Raw genomic sequence first — 21,787 nt, forward strand, 5'->3', positions numbered from 1 at the left:
CACCCAGGGACCGCTATCACCTGGGTCCACATAATGAGATATACTGTGACACCCAGGGACCGCTATCACCTGGGTCGACGTCACGAGAGATACTATGACACCCAGGGACCGCTATCACCTGGGTCCACGTCATGAGATATACTGTGACACCCAGGGACCGCTATCACCTGGGTCCGCGTCACGAGAGATACTGTGACACCCAGGGACCGCTATCACCTAGGTCCACGTCATGAGATATACTGTGACACCCAGGGACCGCTATCAACTGGGTCCACGTCATAAGATATACTGTGACACCCAGGGACCGCTAGCACTCTGGGTCCACGTCACGAGAGATACTGTGACACCCAGGGACCGCTATCACCTGGGTCCACGTCACGACAGATACTGTGACACCCAGGGACCGCTATCACCTGGGTCCACGTCACGAGAGATACTGTGACACCCAGGGACCGCTATCACCTGGGTCCACGTCACGAGAGATACTATGACACCCAGGGACCGCTATCACCTGGGTCCACGTCATGAGATATACTGTGACACCCAGGGACCGCTATCACCTGGGTCCACGTCACGAGAGATACTGTGACACCCAGGGACCGCTATCACCTGGGTCCACGTCATAAGATATACTGTGACACCCAGGGACCGCTAGCACTCTGGGTCCACGTCACGAGAGATACAGTGACACCCAGGGACCGCTATCAACTGGGTCCACGTCATGAGATATACTGTGACACCCAGGGACCGCTAGCACTCTGGGTCCACGTCACGAGAGATACTATGACACCAAGGGACCGCTATCACCTGGGTCCACGTCACGAGAGATACTGTGACACCCAGGGACCGCTATCACCTGGGTCCACGTCATGAGATATACTGTGACACCCAGGGACCGCTATCACCTGGGTCCACGTCACGACAGATACTGTGACACCCAGGGACCGCTATCACCTCGGTCCACGTCACGAGATATACTATGACTATACTATACGGTGATATAACTGAAATATAGTCAAAGCGGCGTTAAACTAAACTCACTCACTCACAAAATATTTGCTACAATTTGTTCATGAGAGATACTTCTGACAGATATGTACCTGTCGATGAAAATTCAGTCTAATTTGTCATTGTCTTTGTCCTATTCTTGGTCACGAGAATGTCGGAACAGGGCTTATCAGTATTCGAGCGACGATAATTTATCGAAGCAGGTAAAATCATCCGGAGGGGCAGGTCATGTGTTTCGACCCCACCCTACCCAATTTGAAAATAAACATTTAAAACCCAATGCAATGAACCAAAGAATATTGCCTTACTATTGTCATATTTGAACCATCAAAGGTTGCCACCCCCCACCTCCAAGTTATTCGTTCAAAATGTGACCCGTGAAGATCCGGGGTAGAAAGGTCTTCAGCAACCCATGCTTGTCGTAAGAGGCGACTAATGAGATCGGGTTGTCAGGCTCGCTGACTTAGTTGATGCATGTCATCGTATCCCAATTGCGTGGATAGATGCTCTTGATGTCAATCACTGGATTGTCTAGTCCAGACTCGATTATGTTCAAACCGCCATCTTTTAGCTGGAATATTGCTGAGTGTGGTGTTAAACAACAAACAAACATTCAAAATGTGGATACGATATGCGCCTGTGAAAGTGACTGACACTGCCTACTCGTTCACCAGCCGAATCCCTCTATTGTAGTCTCATCTACTCGTTCACCAGCCGAATCCCTCTATTGTAGTCTCATCTACTCGTTCACCAGCCGAATCCCTCTATTTTACTCTCATCTACTCGTTCACCAGCCGAATCCCTCTATTGCAGTCTCATCTACTCGTTCACCAGCCGAATCCCTCTATTGTAGTCTCATCTACTCGTTCACCAGCCGAATCCCTCTATTGTAGTCTCATCTACTCGTTCACCAGCCGAGCTATTATTATAACCTGTTGTATACTGTTCAACGGATGAATCAAGGTGAACCGGTGTGTATGTATTTGCCAACTCTCTCTGTTATTCTGGCAGGTTTCCCGGACAGACAGACAACGAATGACCGCAGATTGAACATTGCCGGTACCCTAAACAGACACAAAAAGCACACAACCTTTTCACCTTGTCTCCGTTTACGATGGGACAATTCATCAGAATACGTTCATCAGTTTGGCATGTCCGTGATTGTTGTAATAAGGGCATGTATTGCTTTCACTGATTCACTTTGCATTGATTTTACAATCCTTTCATTCATTCCTTTTATTGGGCGTATCAATCCGTTAGGAGTTCGGCACCGAGTTCCTTTTGTGTTCCTTATTAATGATGAAGGAGGGAAGGGATTACGGGTATTATTTCTTAGAACCATTTGCAACAACATGGCATAGTAAAACCAATTCGGAGGGGAAATAATTATCCCTCAGTTTGGGTGCAAATTTAGGCTCCAAATGAATGTTCGGAAGGAAATACCACTGGACAGGTTTTACATTAGCATGGAATAGAATTCTCACATTAGCCTGTGGAATACAGACAATAGGCGTCCTTGTCAACATGCATTGCTACATTTTCTAATTACATTCACGTATATTCATTATATACAATGCAATAGGTTTCCCAAATTTTATGGCTTAATTACATTATTTCCCTTCAATCTATGCTTGGCTAGTATTATGCTGGAAATGTACAGCTTCATACCTCAGCAGCATACACGTGAAGAGGGACTGGAAATGTTTGATGCCATCGGTAAGAAAAGTTAGACCTGAATGGTCGCCACAGGTAAGGAAAGTTAGACCTGAATGGTCGCCAGAGGTCAGCAAAGTTAGACCTGTATAGTCACCAGAGGAAAGCAAAGTTAGACCTGAATGGTCGCCACAGGTAAGCAAAGTTAGACCTGAATGGTCGCCAGAGGAAAGCAAAGTTAGACCTGAATAGTCACCAGAGGAAAGCAAAGTGAGACCTGAATAGTCACCACAGGTAAACAAAGTTAGACCTGAATGGTCGCCAGAGGTCAGCAAAGTTAGACCTGAATGGTCGCCAGAGGTTAGCAAAGTTAGACCTGTATAGTCACCAGAGGAAAGCAAAGTTAGACCTGTATAGTCACCAGAGGAAAGCAAAGTTAGACCTGAATAGTCACCAGAGGTAAACAAAGTTAGACCTGAATGGTCGCCAGAGGTCAGCAAAGTTAGACCTGAATGGTCGCCAGAGGTTAGCAAAGTTAGACCTGTATAGTCACCAGAGGAAAGCAAAGTTAGACCTGAATAGTCACCAGAGGTAATCAAAGTTAGATCCAACTGGTAACACCGGTTGCAGAGTCGTCGCTATCAACTCTGCAGCTTTCCAGCGCGTGGCATCTTCGTTACCATCGTGGTATTATCGCTGCCACCACTGTGCTACCGGCCATAACAAGAATCTTGAAATCCCCCTCTTACCCCAAATGTGTTTACATAGTAACATTTATATGTTTGGGTATGTCTTTGGGAATGCCAGCCATTATAGTGAATTGGGAAAAGGGTTACGACATATTTACGATTTCCCAAAAGAATGTTTCGCTTGTTTGTTTAATCAGGTTGAGTCCAGATTGCAGACAAACGGTATCGCATACATTGTTACTATACCAATTACATGAAAGTTGAAATGAAATAGAAATTCAAAATTAATTGACAAACGTAGAAACAATCATTCAGCTCGGGAAAGAGTATTTGGCGTCAACATCACTTGTTTTTAAACATAGCGTTGCAAGTTCAACTCCTTGCACGGTTGCAACAGTGGCAGCGCTAAAATAGAGAGCACCGAGAACGAACTATCGCTGTTGGGAACTTCTGTCAGTGGTAGTTTCGTCCGATCACAGATTCGCCCTCATTATAATTCTTGCCAGCATCATTCTTGTGCTTGTGGCTGTCACCAAAGTGATGAACGCCTGAGACACAAGTGTGGATCAATACTTATTCTTCGTCAAATCGGTCGTCTGAACAGTTGCTGCAGCCATTTGAAACCTCAGAATGATCATTTCTAAATGACGAAGCGGTGTTTGAAGAACTGGACTGCCCAATTACTATTAAAGAAATAGAGAGTGTCATACAAAATTAAGAAATATTATTTACTAAATTTGTCACATTTAACCGTTTTTTTCTAAAAACTCTTTACACTTGGACCAATCACTAGAATGTAGATGGACATAACACTATATAGGGTGCTCAATTTGCGTACAATGCTTGATGTTACACGGTAGATTATCTAAGTTTATCATCCAAAACTGGCTCACACAGGAGATATTGCTTGGATTAGATCAAGCGATATCTACACAGTAGATATCGCTGCAAAGAAATTACATCACAATGCTTTGCAGACCATTGTGACGTCACTGGTTACCATGACGTCACAATCAAATGACATCACTAATGGCTCTGCTACTGAAGCTGTTAGCAGTACTTTTTACACTGAAGACACTGCTAATTACTGTCTACAAATTGAAAAAGTTGGAAGAATGATGTTGGATGATAAATAAAATCTCACCCTCGTGTCTTTTGATATCAAATATATCAACACTCGTTGATAAAAGTGGCAAAAATCCTCGGCAAGCCTCGGAATGTTTCCACTTTTATCAACTCGTGTTGATATATTTGATATCAAAAGACACTCGGGTGAGATTCTCTATGTATTAAATATCAAAATAAATCTCAGGCGAGCATGGATTGTATTGTACTTTTGTTGGTCTCGTATAACATATCCTGATTTGACAATGCAGGGAGTGGATTGAACAATCATCTAGTTAATGTAGTTTTCCCGGCCACATGATCAATGAATGCAGGATCCTTTTTTCATTTGTTTGTTCTTCGTGCTTTGTTGTCGTTTCTGAAGAAAAATCAATTGCTGTGTAGATTTATTATATGGAAGTCAATGTTTACGCATATTACATGCAACTACAAATTAAGTGCACTACACCGCTTAGACAATGGCGATTGTTGTTTGTGTTGATATGACCCAGGAGCGTGATGTATGGACAGGGGCAGAGGAACGTCAATTTCTGAGCTGCAGATAACAAACAATGATACAGTTATGGTCGTGGGTAATGGGATCAACATATGGGCAATGGATTTGGTGCCAGAATATTCCAAAGTTTAGCAAAGTTTAGTAAAGAATGCATGATTCTTCACACACACACACGCACGCACGCACGCACTCACGCATGCACGAACACACACACACACGCGCGTGCGCACACACGCACACACGCACGCACGCACGCACGCACGCACACACACACACACACACACACACACACACACACTCGATTAAACCAACAAGTCCACAATGACGAACACATGAAACTGAATCTAACTGATCAATCTAAGGTTTCAAATGCATGTAGCAACTGTTTAGACGACCGATTTAGAGAAGAATAAGTAATATATTGATCCGCACTTTATTCTTCGACGTTTACCACTTTGGTCACATCCACAAGCACACGAATGATGCTGGCAAGAATTATAATGAGGGCGAATCTAGGGATTTGAAGAAACTACCACACCCAACAGCGATAGCCCGTTCTCGGAGCCCCTCTATATTAGCGCTGCTACTGCTCCCCCTGTTCTTGGCGGTCGCAACCGTGCTTGGAGTTGAACTTGCAACCGTCTGACCGCTATGTTTACAAAGAAGTGATGACTGTCTTTACGCCAAATACTCTTTTGCAAGCTAAATTATTGTTTCTACGTTTGTCAGTTTGAATTTCATTTCAACTATCATGTAATTGGTATAGTAACAATGGATGCAATACCGTTTGTCTGCAATCTAGACCGACCCTGATTAAACAAACAAGCGAAACATTCATCTGGGAAATCGTAAATCAGTCGTAAACCTTTTCCCAATTCACTATAATGGCTTGCATTCCCAAAGACATACCCAAAAATATAAATGTTACTACGTATATACATTTGGGGTAAGAGGGGGATTTCAAGATTCTTGTAATGACCTAGGGGCACGGATGTCCCAGTCGTCTAAGGCGCCGCGATTCGCTGTGCAGAGTTGCGTCCCTTGGTCACACCAGAAACCTATGGTTGTGGGTTCAAATCCTGGTTCGCCCCGATTATGTTTCTAGTTTTGTCAGCACCATACCCGTGCTCGTGGGTTTCATCGAAGTGGTAAACGTCTAAGACCTGCATCACTTCGGGCTTTCCTCCCACATTAAGCTGACACACCGCGACATAATTGGAATACTGTTAAAAGCGGCGTTAAACCCAACTCACTCACTCACTGTTATGGCCGGTAGCACACTGGTGGCAGCGATAATACCGCGAAGGTAACGAAGGTGCCACGCGCTGGAATGGTGCTTGCTCAGGCACGCCCAAATGCCGCAACTCTGCAGAGTGAATTGCGGCGCCTAAGACGACCATGCAACCCGTGTTACCAGTTGGGTCTAACTTTCCTTACCTCTGGTGACTATTGGGATGGTTCAAAACTGACGAGAGTAAGGCAATATTCTTTGGTTCATTGCATTGGGTTTCAAAGGTTGATTTTCAAATTGGGTAGGGTGGAGTCGAACCCCATGACCTGTCCCTCCGGATGATTTTTTTTGCTACAATAAATTATCGTCGATCGAATATCGATAGCCCCTGTTCCGACATTCTTGTGACCAAGAATAGGACCAAGACAATGACATAGTAGAATGAATGTTCCTCGACAGGTATAATCTGTCAGAAGTATCTCTCATGAACAAATTGTAGCTAATATTTTGTGAGAGAGCATCTATCCACGCAATTGGGATACGATGACATGCATCAACTAAGTCAGCGAGCCTGACAACCCGATCTCATTAGTCGCCTCTTACGACAACATGGGTTGCTGAAGACCTTTCTACCCCGGATCTTCACGGGTCACATTTTGAACGAATAACTTGGAGGTGGGGGATGGCAACCTTTGATGGTTCAAATATGACAATAGTAAGGCAATATTCTTTGGTTCATTGCATTGGGTTTTAAATGTTTATTTTTAAATTGGGTAGGGTGGGGTCGAAGCCCATGACCTGCCCCTCCGGATGATTTTACCTGCTTCGATAAATTATCGTCGCTCGAATACTGATAAGCCCTGTTCCGACATTCTCGTGACCAAGAATAGGACAAAGACAATGACAAATTAGATTGCATTTTCCTCGACAGGTACATATCTGTCAGACGTATCTCTCATGAACAAATTGTAGCAAATATTTTGTGAGTGAGTGAGTTTAGTTCAACGCCGCTTTGGCTATATTTCAGTAATATCACCGCGTGTCAACTTAATGTCTGAGGAAAGCATATATTGGAACAGGTTTACTCCTTACATGAAACACAAGATCAGGGGTAAGGCGCCAAAGACATAAATAGCCAGCTGGGATCATAAGTGATCATTATTGGTATTAAAAGTACCATTGTCCGTATTGATCCCCCTCGAGAAGAACGTACACTGATCAAGTCGAACACGGTCTTCAAGCGCGATACAATGACATCTTGCGCTACTCGGTATGTATTCGTGAGCTATGTCAAGCTATAAACCGATGCCAAGTCAGTAAATAGACACTCCTGCGTGGATTCCGGTCATTTTAGTTTGAAAGGACCTCCCACTGTTTGACATGCATCAAATCAGAGGACGATACAATCAGTATTGCTGCAATTGACTCGTTTTTAAATGTCCCCGGTGTCACAGTACCTCTCGTGACGTGGACCAAGGTGATAGCGGTCTCCGTGTCTCACAGTAACTCTCGTGACGTGGACCCAGGTGATAGCGGTCTCCTTGTCTCACAGTAACTCTCGTGACGTGGACCCAGATGATAGCGGTCTCCGTGTCTCACAGTATCTCTCGTGACGTGGATCCAGGTGATAGGGGTCTCCGTGTCTCACAGTATCTCTCGTGACGTGGACCCAGGTGATAGCGGTCTCCGTGTCTCACAGTATCTCTCGTGACGTGGACCCAGGTGATAGCGGTCTCCGTGTCTCACAGTATCTCTCGTGACGTGGACCCAGGTGATAGCGGTCTCCTTGTCTCACACTATCTCTCATGACGTGGACCCAGGTGATAGCGGTCTCCGTGTCTCACAGTATCTCTCGTGACGTGGACCCAGGTGATAGCGGTCTCCTTGTCTCACAGTATCTTTCGTGACGTCCACTGTATCACAACCAATGGCTACTGTTTCTTTGCATTCATTATACGAAGTGGGAGTTGCCTACCTATTTCCATAAGGTTGAAAAGCCCCCAGCACTACAAAAGCCTCAGTAAATCTAACGGATCAATATTCCAGCGTCCCCTCCCAGAAATGATTATATAACCAACATCTTGTACGCAGGGAGAGTTTCCAGGGAGAGTTGAGCCGACGGATAAATTCTACAATTACCGACAGTATCCGCCGTTACTTTAGGCAGGTATTGTTAAAATGATGACACAATCTGGTCTACAACAGCTGTTATTTCTAATGGTGATGGCTTCAGCAGAAATACGACAAGAAATTTATTCAGTGGCACGTGGATATCGCTTAACGAACCCACCCATGTCGACTGTGGGCTATAAACCTACCAAATGGTCTGCAATGTGGTGTCTGAATCACTGTCTGGCTTTATCTTGTGCAAGTGCTTCGTTCAGTCAGACTGAGGGTATCTGCGAACTCCACAGTGTGAAGTTGTTCGATGGTGATTCAACATTTATGGAAAGCAACGATTGGGTTTACATGGAACCCAGATCAGGTACGATCGTTTACATTTGTTGTCTGTATACTATATGAAATGATATGATATCCATACGTTCTCAAGAATCTTTCAGAATATAAATTATTTTAATCATCAAATATTTATTCTATTTTAAATCTCGGAAAGGGGTACGAGAATTCATAGAGTAGCATAATGTATCAACAATGCATCAACATTCATTTTCCTTTATATTTTTGTTTGTTTGTTTGTTTCTTGTTCAACGCCGCAATATTCTAATTATATGACGTCAGTGTGTAAACGAGTCTGGACCAGACAATCAAGTGATTGTCCTTTATCGCATAAAGTCCTTGGTGTACCCCCCCCCCCCCCCCCCCATATTGTAAGTGAAATGAGCGCTGGCCACTGTTACTAATTAAGTTAGTAAAATTCACAAGACTTTCTTCTCTGTGCTTTCTCTCTGTGTTAGTTTGCCATACAGACCCTGAAACCAATAAAGCCCATGTCATACTGATGTCATCTCCCGATGACTCTTGTTATCCTGGTGAGGAGAGGGGATGATTTCTAAACGTTTTTCATTTCTGGGTAAAAATGAATAGAAACATTGATGAGCTAATTGCTTTGTTACTTATGAAAGCAAATATACAGAACATCCGTCTTTAGTTCTGTGGGATTGGTACAAATAGACAACTGTCTTTTCAAATCAAAAGAAGTCGGCTTCAAGTATTTCCTCACCTCAATATTCTCGACACACGTTATTTGCAGAACATCCCGATGTACCGACGTTTTCAATCAGAAGACATGGCTCTGTCTTTGTACTTCCAATAAAAGGTTTTCTCCTGTTCGATGCTGCATCAATCACCCTGTCCACATAGTGCAAACAGAACCTTGAACTTTTCTAGAAATATTAAATAACTTTGAAATATTTGGAGGAATTTCAATAGATCAAGTTGCCTTGACATAGGAAACACACCAGACTAACATCTGGTCTCTGAAATGAAGATATTTTACAGAATATAACATTAAAATTATTGTTATAAATAATAATAAAAAGGAGCCAAGAGACTTTCTACCTGATACTGCAGTAATCTAAACTCGCCAAACATTATAGACTTGCATTGGATATTTTTAGATATATGTATTTCAGGGTCTCTATGACAGACTAGAATAACACTAAATGTCGCCTCTAAGCTGGTACCCCTTAGCTCCTCAAAATAGGTCTCTGTACATTAGACACTTACAACCCTCAGTGACAGGGTGTGTTTGGGGAGAAGTAGTAGGCGCAGTAAACATTCCTGTCACTCGCACCTTCAGTAGCATGTCAGTAATGGGTGGTAGGAATCTTTACACGTGCTCTGAAATTCCAAGGATCAAAGCTATGCACATTTGTTTGATCTCTGAAAATGAAGTAAGTCTTTTGGCTCCGTTGGATTACATTTTGTAACTATAACTTTTAAGAACTGTTTTTTTCCCCCGTAAAAAATGTTCATTTGAGAGACTAGATGTTAGTCTATCTCGGGGTATATGGAGTGAAGTACCGTTTTTGCGATCCCATGTATCCATCCGCTTGCTGCACATAGACTACATCACCTTGAGACCGGTCGACAACCTATAGCATTACCAATAAGGGCCAGGATATCGGTGTAATTATTTTCAGTAATTCTCACTTCAAGTCGATCTGCTAATTAATGATAGCTGTTCCCACACTCCTCCGCAATGATGACTTGGCATTGCACCACTGCCATAAACCAGTCTGCCCAGAACGAGAAATGACTTTTCTCTTGTTTGTACACACACTCGAAACTTGAAATGAGAGTGGTCGTAGATAATGGAAGTCTATCAGTTGGACAGACTGTTTGTCAAACTAATTAAGAACTCCTTCTACCACGGCGACATTAAGGAGTATGACATTGTAACTTACACACCAAAGTGACCTTATCGCCAGGTGTCCGAAGATTTTCGCTGCCTACATGTGGCGTACACGACCATTGGCGTGTACAGCCATTCCATTCCAGACAAAGGTAAATACGCAAATGGAAATAGCTTTTCACGTTTTATGACATTTTCTCAATGAAAATTAACCATTTTGTTGCACATAGTTATATAATGGCATAATCTGTGACAAGTGACAAAAAACATATATATCAGTTGTTGAATGGACTGTGTAAGTCTCAAGGGTTGTCACAGTTTTCTGACTTGTGGAGAAGATACCATGTTGAACGCAAGAAACTTAGGCTAGAGACTGAATTGTTTGAAAGTGGATGACGTCACAAAGATATAGCTTCTAATTTCATATCAAGTTTATGCCGCTTAATAATATGCCACTTGGGAAATAGACTAAATGTAATGGGAACGAGCTTTATTACCAACGATATTTTCTTTCAGTTATCAACAACTTAAGCCATTGTGTCTATGCGTCCTAATAAGGAGAGCTAAATGTGTATGAATACAAAGTATGGACAATGCCAACATAGAGCCCATCGCTTCTGGCATGCACACCCGAACATCCTGCAATATAAATATGGAGAATGCAGAATACTTTGGAAATCCATGCTAATGAGTGAGTGAGTATGGTTTTACGCCGCTTTTAGCAATATTCCAGCAATATCACGGCGGGGGACACCAGAAATGGGCTTCACACATTGTACCCATGTTGGGAATCGAACCCGGGTCTTCGGCGTGACGAGCGAACGCTTTAACCACTAGGCTACCCGACCGCCCCTCTAATGAGTGTGTGAGTGAAGATGGTTTAACGCCGCTTTTAGCAATATTCAAGCAATATCACGGCGGGGGACACTAGAAATGGGCTTCACACTTTTTACCCATGTCGGGAATCGAACCCGGGTCTTCGGCGTGGCGAACGAACGCTTTAACCACAAGGCAACCCGACCGGTCCCCGATGCTAATGGTAAACCTTTGTCCCAACATATTCGCCTCACTTCCACTAATGTTATGCATTATATGCATGATATCTTACATCGATGAAACAACACTGCTATTGCCGTACTGATGAATCAGGAACACGTCAGGATTGTGTTCTTTACAGAGCACGCTGATTTGAAATATTATACCTACATATGGATGAGCAAACACAACATGTTAGCTTATTCAAAGAAGCAAATTCAAGAAAAAAACATGCCTGCGGGATGATTATCGACATTGTTAGGTTGACATGCACAAATTTGCTGCATGTAGCCATGTGAAAGCGTCAGATTGAAATGTTGAGTTGGATAGGTGAGCCCATCTGTCTGGAATTCATAAACGATAACCCATATATAATTCAGATGGCATGACAACATCATCAGCATAAGGGCCGCCCCCGTGGTCCAGCGGACAGAGCGTCTGGTCGATGGTTCGGTCCCCTTGCTGCCTCATACCAAATGACCAAAGATGGTACTTGTTGTTACCCTGCCTGGCGTCGACATTAAGGGAGCAAAGCAGGGACTAAATGCCTCGCAGTACCTATAATGTGTCTCAGTGGGGTATCTATGTTAAACTGCGGCATGGTATTTAAGTGGGATAGCGCCATGATAACAGCACAAATCCAGACAAGTACAAGCAGCCACGCAAACGTGCATACACATCATAATATATTTGAAATATACTTGAACGCGACATTCCACATTTTACCTCACCTCATCAACATTGGTAAGTTACCTGATGTAGGTCAGTATTCGTCTACATTCGTTTGTACATGGATATTTCAAACGCCTGATTCCCTTTGTTCGGACATTTTCCAATCAGACAGCAGGCAATTCTAAACGGAAGTGTATTTTACAGTTATCTCGACCAAGATCATTACACTTTATATTAAATGCTTGTGTAATTGAAGACATATATCATGCACATGTATCATGTTTACAATTTTGTTTCATTGATTAAACATTCATTATATGGTATCCATTCTTAATTATGTTTGAAAATATACTCATGAATGAGTGAATTAATCAATCAATCAATCAATCCAAAGTAGTTCCAGAGTGGTCAAAGTTCGCGTATCAGCCTATCAAACTCCAAAACAAGTGCAATGACGCACCTGTTTTAAAAACAGTTTGTAATGTTAACCTGTTAACGTAATACCGCGTGGGTAATAATAAGTGACGTCGTTCCAGAATTAGATTGACTGATGTTTCTACTTGTGATCGGGAAACCCTCTGTTTTTCTTTGAAATGACTGTCTTGGGTAACTTATGGAACAACCTACTCCTGAGCCGTAGTTCCTCTTTTCTTGCAGGTAGTTCGTGAAATATAGGAATTGAAAAATATATCTTGAAATTATGATGGACTGCTTTGATAGAATTGGTTGCAAACTATTTTTCAACACTTTCCCCTCCGAGGTCTGCCAACATTGCTAGAATGCCTGGATCCCACTGGTGTAGAAGGCTTCCGCCTGGTGGTGTAGGAGGCCTCAACAAGCGAAATTACGTCTTAATCATATGCATAATGCTTGCAAGCCAGTTCTTTCTTCAAGTCTGGGAAGAGGTGGAAATCTGAAGCCAAATACGTGGTGAATACGAAGGATGTTTAATCAGTTCAAAGCCACAGTAATGCAATGCAGCCATTACAACAACAGACTTGCACACAGGTGCATGTCCTGGTGGTACAGCACACCTTATGTTGCACATGACGTGTTATCTTGTGTCACGCCACATTGGCCATATTGACCTTTCCGGAGGTAGTCCATCAGTAGAATTCCTTTGGAAATCCAGAAAACTGAAACCATCACCTTGTCAGCTGATGGAACAGCTGATGGAACAGATGACGGAACAGTTGACGGTGGCTTCGTCGTAGGAGGAGACGTCAGATGTTTCCAGTGTTTTGAATATTGTTTCATCAATGGCGTTTAACCCATGAATCATCCATGGTTGCAAATTTCTTTACTAAAGCAATTCGTTCTGCTTCGAAATGACGTTATTTCTCACGGGACGTACCTGAAGCTTTTCGGATGAGGAGTCGGAAGCCTTAGAACCAAGAGCGCTGAAACCTTTGTCATGCCCAGTTCATTCCTCAGGATGTTCTCAACTCTCTCATGAGAGATGCCTATTGTTTTCAACGTGTGCTGAATCGTCGATCACCAATGATAATACCATTTATCTAATCAACATTTTGCTAAGAGGTGGCACAGGTTGAAGGTCTTCCTCATCTTGAATCATCTTTGATGATCCCTCTTCCTCTCATGAACTCTGCTGCTCACCTCCTCACAGTGACAAAGAAAGGAACATCATCCTCTAAGGTTGACATCATGTCCGCATGGATTGTAGTTGGAGTTTGTCTTTTCAGCAGGATATACTTGATGACAGCATGGTAGCCAGTTTTGTCCATTTTTATCAACAGAGAATACCAAGTCACTTTGATGCCTGCCTGGCTATGTATTTGGTTCAAATGCATCCTGTAAGCTTGGAAAGTATTGTATTTCAGACATGCACAATTTTATGTGTGTACTGTATATCTGTCGTAGTTAGGCACATAACGTTTCAGTCACCCTTTGTACATCTTGTCTCGTAGGTGCTGGTTCTTCAGTAGTCTGAGGCACTGCAATTGCTTGTACAGAGCTACACAAGAGCAAGTGTTATACTAATATGAGATGACGAACTAAATATGGGTTTCTTAATGACATACTGAGCTATGTTTAGCGGCGTGGTTTTACTCGCAGCCATACAAAGCACTGACTTGGTGATTGAGAAAAGATCCTCGCCATTGGGGTCAATGACACAGTCAGCCTGACCACCCAATCCTCAGTCTCTTCCTCTTGCCACAAGCATAAGATAACGGGGAGATGTTCTTCCCAGGAATCCACCCAGAAGTAAGTGGAATATTGAGGCTTTTAGAACATTGATTTTACATGAAATAATGTGTTTTATATCGCATATGATCTTGCAGATGTGTTGTCCTGGGACGGGTGGACAGTGGTGTTCCGGGGCCAGAGTGACACAGGGACGTCCATCTACTCAGCGTGGTTGGACGACAACCTCTACCACGACCACCCACTTCTACCACCTCGATTGAAGCCTGGCTGTTTCTCACCCAACACATCTCGTCCTTGTGATGATCATTTCAGAAGCAAGATTATCTCTACATGGGAAACAGCTGGTGTACAGCTGGTACGCACATATGAACGATTTTAGTTCGTCTCACATGTTGTCTAAGGTGGTTTCTTTGTTTGTTGCGCCTAAAGGAGATAACCAACCATAAATTCGAGAACTATAATTTAATATTTGTTTATTGGCGTGTGAATGTTTTCCAAAATATATATTACGCACGTACACACACACACGTACAGTCGTACACACACACACGCACGCACGCGCACGCACACACACACACACACACACACACACACGCACGCACGCACGCACGCACGCACGCACGCACGCACGCACGCACGCACGCACGCACGCACGCACGCACGTACACACACACACACAGGAGTGAAAATTGTATGAACAAACTAGCGTAGTAATCATGCCCTATACAACACACGGCCTAATGACGAGCACGATCATTCGTAATGCATAATGTTTATATGACACAAGGTTGTGAAAAAAAGAGAATAATTCAACACGAGCGATACCATTCTTGAAACAACTGTTTTTGAGTTTTATTCTTTATAGCACTCATTCCTGAAACAGTTTATAGAAAGTAATCTGTGGCAGGGTAATTTTATGTAAAAATAAACTGGTTCATTGAAGACTGGGTAAGAAATGAATTTGCAACCACGTGCCTAAAAAAGCAAATATAATTATTTTCAAAGACATCATGACTAGGTTTCCCATCAGGGCCATGCAGCATTATGAACGGTATTCAAGTGCAGGGGTTTTGATTGCCTGGCATCTGCGTCAATGGAACAGTGACAGTTCAACAACATGCTAAGATTAACAGAAAGCAAAGAAACAACGTCATAGGCCGCTTGCAGGCAGGGGAATCCCGATCAGCTGTAGCGAGGGTTTTCAATCTATCGCTCAGCACCATCACAAGGCTATGGGATGGGTTTCAACAGCATGGGTCAACACGTGATCGACCAAGGTCGGGACGACCAAGAGTAATCACCCCCGCCCCTAGACCGCTACATCTGACTGCGCCACCTACGTGAAAGGACGACCACAGCCACTTCAACCGCATCCCAAATACCCGGACTGCGCAGAATCTCCGATCAGACCGTACGAAACCGTTTAAGAGCAGCAGGTCTACGAGCAAGACGTCCTTTTCGACGCGTCATATTGAATCGACAGCATCGACAACAACGACTGCATTGGTGTCGTCAACACAGGGTATGGCCTCAACTGCGATGGAGAGATGTCTTGTTTAGCGACGAATCAAGATTTCTCCTCCGTCGAGAGGATGGAAGAGCACGAGTCTACAGACATCGGGGAGAACGTTACACCGGAAACTGCGGACAGGAAGTGGAACCCGATAGAGTACCTGTGGGATGAATTGAATAGACGGCTACGCCGACGTCAACCACAACCCCAGACGTTGAAGCAGTTGGCTTTTGCGTTGCAGGCCGAATGGGCTAGCATTCCCCAGGATGTGATTCGCATCGTCTCTTCCATGGGCCGCTACCGATTCCAACGGGGGACATACGCGTTATTGATGGTAGCTGACCTTCACCTTGGACTTTTCCTATGTACCCATGTAACTGAGATGAGTACAATCACCAAGTGTTCTCCCCACAATATTTTGGCTCGAAACCTTGTACGGTTCCTCGTATAAATGTATTTTCCTACCTCACACAAATCACACGTTTCTTTTTTTGAAGAGTATACATTGAGACAAAAGAAGTTTCGTAAAAACTGACTTGAATAACACATATCACTTTGATCAAAGTCCTGTGTAGTTCTGTATACCTCAGGAATTCCTGAGTGGTCGGTCATGTTGCTTGATTGACAGGCAGCGATAGGTCCATTGCCACTTTTACTCGTGGTCAGTGTTAAGTGGGCAGTGTCCTTAAACAGTCAACAACATCATGAATATGAGTTTTTGTTTGATTGTTGTTTAACGTCGTTGTTAAGAATATAAAAGCTTTATCTGAACAGATTGTAAATAAATGAGCCGAGGTCATGCTATAACATAAATTAGCGTAATTGTGTGTCTAAGGTGTATGATAAAAAGTATTTATCTCACAGCATTATAAAAAACAAGAGGATTTCTTTCAGGTGAAAGTGCTACTGATGAACAACAATCAAATTCGAAGTGAAATTATCTTTAATGGGACCGGCACTAACAAGATGTCCTGGTTTTCGCCTACCAGAGTGATCAACTCAACATGGACGGATCTCACAATGTCAACTTTCAATTATTTCAGTATCACAGGGTAAGTATTCAATATATCTATTAGAGACCGATCATTGAGTTTCTTGGGGGAGGAAGGTGACCTGAGATTTTATCGAAAAAAATATATCTACCCAGATAATGCTCAAAAATTATTGAAAACAAAATACGTTGCCTGCCACAAAAAAAATCATTTTTGCCAGGTGTATGTGTTTGGTTTTTTAAAAAAAGAGAATATATAGGCTCTTAGTTTAAAGTTTTTTAAATGTCTGGTTTTGCAGCTGTAGCTGAAAAGATATCAAGCATCTTCACACAAAATCTCAGCCCCCCCCCCCCCCCCCCCCCCCCCCGAAATTTCAAATGGTAGGTCCCTTTATATTACGAAATGAAAAATTATATTAATGAAATAAATTGTGAATTTTACACATTTAAAGTGCAAATAAAATGTTCATGAATGATATATGTGATCAAACTGAATCGTTCACAGTACAAACATACGCATTAACACTAAACTTTTAATTGTCGTGTACATGTAGATCTTCCTTACATGTACAGCCATTGTTCAGTGAGTGAGTGAGTGAGTGAGTTTGGTTTAATGTGGCTGCTTTCAACTGTTACAGTATGTCATATATATCACGGTCTGCCACCTCCATTAGGCAAGTGATGCAGAATAATAGAAGTTTACCACTCTGGTGAAATCCATGAGCACTGGCATAATGCTGAAAAAGCCCATGACCATTTAATCATGGTCTAGGATTCGAACCATCAATCATACGTTTCTGGCACTACATAACGAACGTTACAATTGTGGCTCCGTAGAGGACTGGGCTTCCAGAAAACGTTGTGCTAAACTGACGGTGTCCGGACATAACCATGTACCTATCCATAAAGACGTGATATACGTGACAACGTACCAATTCATAAAGACGTGATATACGTGACAATGAACTAATGCATAAAAACGTGAAAGACATGACTATGTACTAATCCATAAGGCGTGATATACATGGCCATGTACCTATCCATAAAGACGTGATGTACATGACCATGGACCTAACCATAATGACTTGATATACATGACTATGTACTAAGCTATAAGACGTGATATACATGGCCATGTACTAATCCATAAGGCGTGATATACATCACCACGTACCTATCCATAAAAAAATGATGTACATGACCATGTACTAATCTATAAGACGTGACATACATGACCATGTACTAATCCATAAGGCGTGATATACATGACCATGTACTGATCAATAAGACGTGATATACATGACCATGTACCTATCTATAATGACGATGTACATGACCATGTACTAATCCATAAAGACGTGATATACATGACCATGTACTAATCAATAAGACGTGATATACATGACCATGTACCTATCTATAATGACGATGTACATGACCATGTACTAATCCATAAAGACGTGATATACATGACCATGTACTAATCAATAAGACGTGATATACATGACCATGTACCTATCTATAATGACGATGTACATGACCATGTACTAATCCATAATGACTTGATGTACATGACCATGTACTAATCTATAAGACTTGATATACATGACCATGTAATAATCTATAATGACTTGATGTACATGACCATGTACTAATCCATAAGACGTGATATACATTACCATGTACCTATCCATAAAGACTTGATGTACATGACCATGTACTAATCCATAAGGCGTGACATACATGATCATATACTAATCCATAACGAACGTTACAATTGTGGCTCCGTAGAGGACTGGGCTTCCAGAAAACGTTGTGCTAAACTGACGGTGTCCGGACATAACCATGTACCTATCCATAAAGACGTGATATACGTGACAACGTACCAATTCATAAAGACGTGATATACGTGACAATGAACTAATGCATAAAAACGTGAAAGACATGACTATGTACTAATCCATAAGGCGTGATATACATGGCCATGTACCTATCCATAAAGACGTGATGTACATGGCCATGTACCTATCCATAGAGACATGACATGCATGACTATGTATTAATTCTAAAAGACTTGATGTACATGACCATGTACCTTGTCGATAAAGACGTGATGTACATGACCATGGACCTAACCATAATGACTTGATATACGTGACTATGTACTAAGCTATAAAACGTGATATACATGACCATGTACTAATCCATAAGGCGTGATATACATGACCACGTACCTATCCATAAAATATTGATGTACATGACCATGTACTAATCTATAAGACGTGACATACATGACCATGTACTAATCCATAAAGACGTGATATACATGACCATGTACTAATCAATAAGACGTGATATACATGACCATGTACCTATCTATAATGACGATGTACATGACCATGTACTAATCCATAAAGACGTGATATACATGACCATGTACTAATCAATAAGACATGATATACATGACCATGTACCTATCTATAATGACGATGTACATGACCATGTACTAATCCATAATGACTTGATGTACATGACCATGTACTAATCTATAAGACTTGATATACATGACTATGTACTAATCCATAAATACGTGATATACATGACCATGTACCTGTCCATAAAGACTTGATATACATGACTATGTACTAAGCTATAAGACGTGACATACATGACCATGTACTAATCCATATGACGTGACATACATGACTATGTACTAACCTATAAGACGTGATATACATGACCATGTACCTATCCATAAAGACTTGATGTACATGACAATGTACCTATCGATAAAGACTTGATGTACAAGGCCATGTACAAATCCATAAGACGTGACACACATCACCATGTACTAATCCACAAAGACGTGATATACATGACAATGTACCTATCGATAAAGACTTGATGTACAAGGCCATGTACAAATCCATAAGACGTGACACACATGACCATGTACTAATCCACAAAGACGTGATATACATGACCATGTACCTATCCATAAAGACTTGATGTACATGACCATGTACTTATCAATAAGACGTGATATACATGACCATGTTCCTATCCATAAAGACGTGATGTACATGACCATGGACCTATCCATAATGACGATGTACATGACCATGTACTAATCCATAAGGCGTGACATACATGATCATATGCTAATCCATAAGGCGTGATATACATGAACTTGTACTAAGCTATAAAACGTGATATACATGACCATGTACTAAACCATAAGGCGTGATATACATGACCATGTACCAGTCCATAAAGACTTGATGTACATGACCATGGACCTATCCATAATGACGATCCATAAGGCGTGATTTGCATGACAATGTACTAATCTATAAGACGTGACATACATGACAATGTACTAATCCATAAATACGTGATGTACATGACAATGTACTAATCACATAAGACGTAATATACATGACCATGTACCAGTCCATAAAAACTTGATGTACATGACCATGGACCTATCCATAATGACGATGTACATGACCATGGACCTATCCACAATGACGATGTACATGACCATGTACTAATCCACAATGACTTGATGTACATGACCATGTACTAATCCATAAGACTTGACATACATGACTATGTACTAATCTATAAGACGTGACATACATGGCCATGTACTAATCCGTAATGACTTGACATACATGATCATATACTAATCCATAAGACGTGATATACATGACCATGTATCTATCCATACGGACTTGATGTACATGACCATGTACTAATCCATAAGGCGTGACATACATGATCATATACTAATCCATGAGGCGTGATATACATGACCATGTACCTATCCATAATGACGATGTACATGACCATGTACCAATCCATAATGACTTGATGTACATGACCATGTACTAATCCATAAGGATGAGGGTAGCTCAATGAAACAGTCATTCCTATTTTCAAATAATACATTATGTAATTGTTAAATACACTCTTTATAGGCAACCCAACGTTCATCAATACTTAAACTAATGCACCCTCAAAGCAATGGTCTCTATACAGACATTCAACTACTCGTCGCTTCATGATCAGCCACTCCTACGATGGGTGCCCCCACGATGTAATGTGGATGATGGTCATCGATGGAAATGATGAAAGTCACCCATGTGACTGGGATACCCCAGCAATCATACCCAAGTTCCTCTACACCACCAACAGCGAGATGACCACCACGGGGACGCTAACAGGTAATTCATGACGACATGTGCAGCATATGTCAGCCCAGTGCCATCTTCCCGAGGCAAGTGAGTTAACTGACTATAAAAGTCCAGTTTCCACCCTCGCCGAACTAGGCTGGTATTATGGAGTTACATTTTGGCCGGACTAACGAGTCTATGCATAGCCCAATCAAAATCGCGCACCGAAATCGAAATCCGGTTCGTAAAGTGTCATGCAGATTTCGGTCGACTGCACCATTTGCAAAACATGTGCACCGCTAACTCGTTGTCAACAGATATTTTCCAAATCTTTTCATGTTTTTAATCAAGGTGCTCACGTGATTTGATGCACTTCGCGATGTAAGACTCGTTTTATCACAATATAGATCTTGATTAACTGAAAACTGAAAACTCTAAACACACACACACACAAAACCGCGCGCGCGCGCACACGCACACAGGCACACACGCACGCACGCACGCACGCACGCACGCACACGCACACGCACACACACGCACGCACGCACACGCACAAACACACTGTCAACTAATAGACGTTAGCTGCAGCTGCTAACCAACATGTTTGCTTCTTTTCAGATTTCGAGTACGGAGATGTCATGACAATTCTTGTAAAATTGGGCAACTGAGGTCACATCATATGAGCACAAAACGCAAATAAATGAAACTTCAC

General features: G+C 42.2%; 1 protein-coding gene across 1 annotated transcript; it reads left to right on the forward strand.

Annotated features, from left to right (window-relative positions):
• Positions 1 to 8,383: 8,383 nt before the first annotated feature.
• LOC139446703 (uncharacterized) lies at positions 8,384 to 21,787 on the forward strand. The gene is made up of 5 exons (XM_071227983.1): positions 8,384 to 8,687; positions 14,528 to 14,748; positions 16,801 to 16,958; positions 20,942 to 21,126; positions 21,694 to 21,787. The coding sequence occupies exons 1-5, from the start codon at positions 8,384 to 8,386 to the stop codon at positions 21,741 to 21,743; spliced, it is 918 nt and encodes a 305-aa protein (XP_071084084.1). The 3' UTR covers positions 21,744 to 21,787.

Source organism: Haliotis cracherodii, unplaced genomic scaffold, assembly GCF_022045235.1.
Source record: "Haliotis cracherodii isolate W230 unplaced genomic scaffold, xgHalCrac1.p SCAF_6, whole genome shotgun sequence".
Classification (NCBI taxonomy): Eukaryota; Metazoa; Mollusca; class Gastropoda; order Lepetellida; family Haliotidae; genus Haliotis; species Haliotis cracherodii.

What these genes read in the sequence shown, in the direction of transcription:
- LOC139446703 (XM_071227983.1), top strand. Translation starts at nt 8,384, where the DNA reads ATGACACAATCTGGTCTACAACAGCTGTTATTTCTAATGGTGATGGCT. An exon ending in AATTATTTCAGTATCACAGG is followed by an intron (nt 16,959 to 20,941) that starts GTAAGTATTCAA and finishes GTCTCTATACAG; the next exon opens with ACATTCAACTACTCGTCGCT. An exon ending in CACCACGGGGACGCTAACAG is followed by an intron (nt 21,127 to 21,693) that starts GTAATTCATGAC and finishes GCTTCTTTTCAG; the next exon opens with ATTTCGAGTACGGAGATGTC.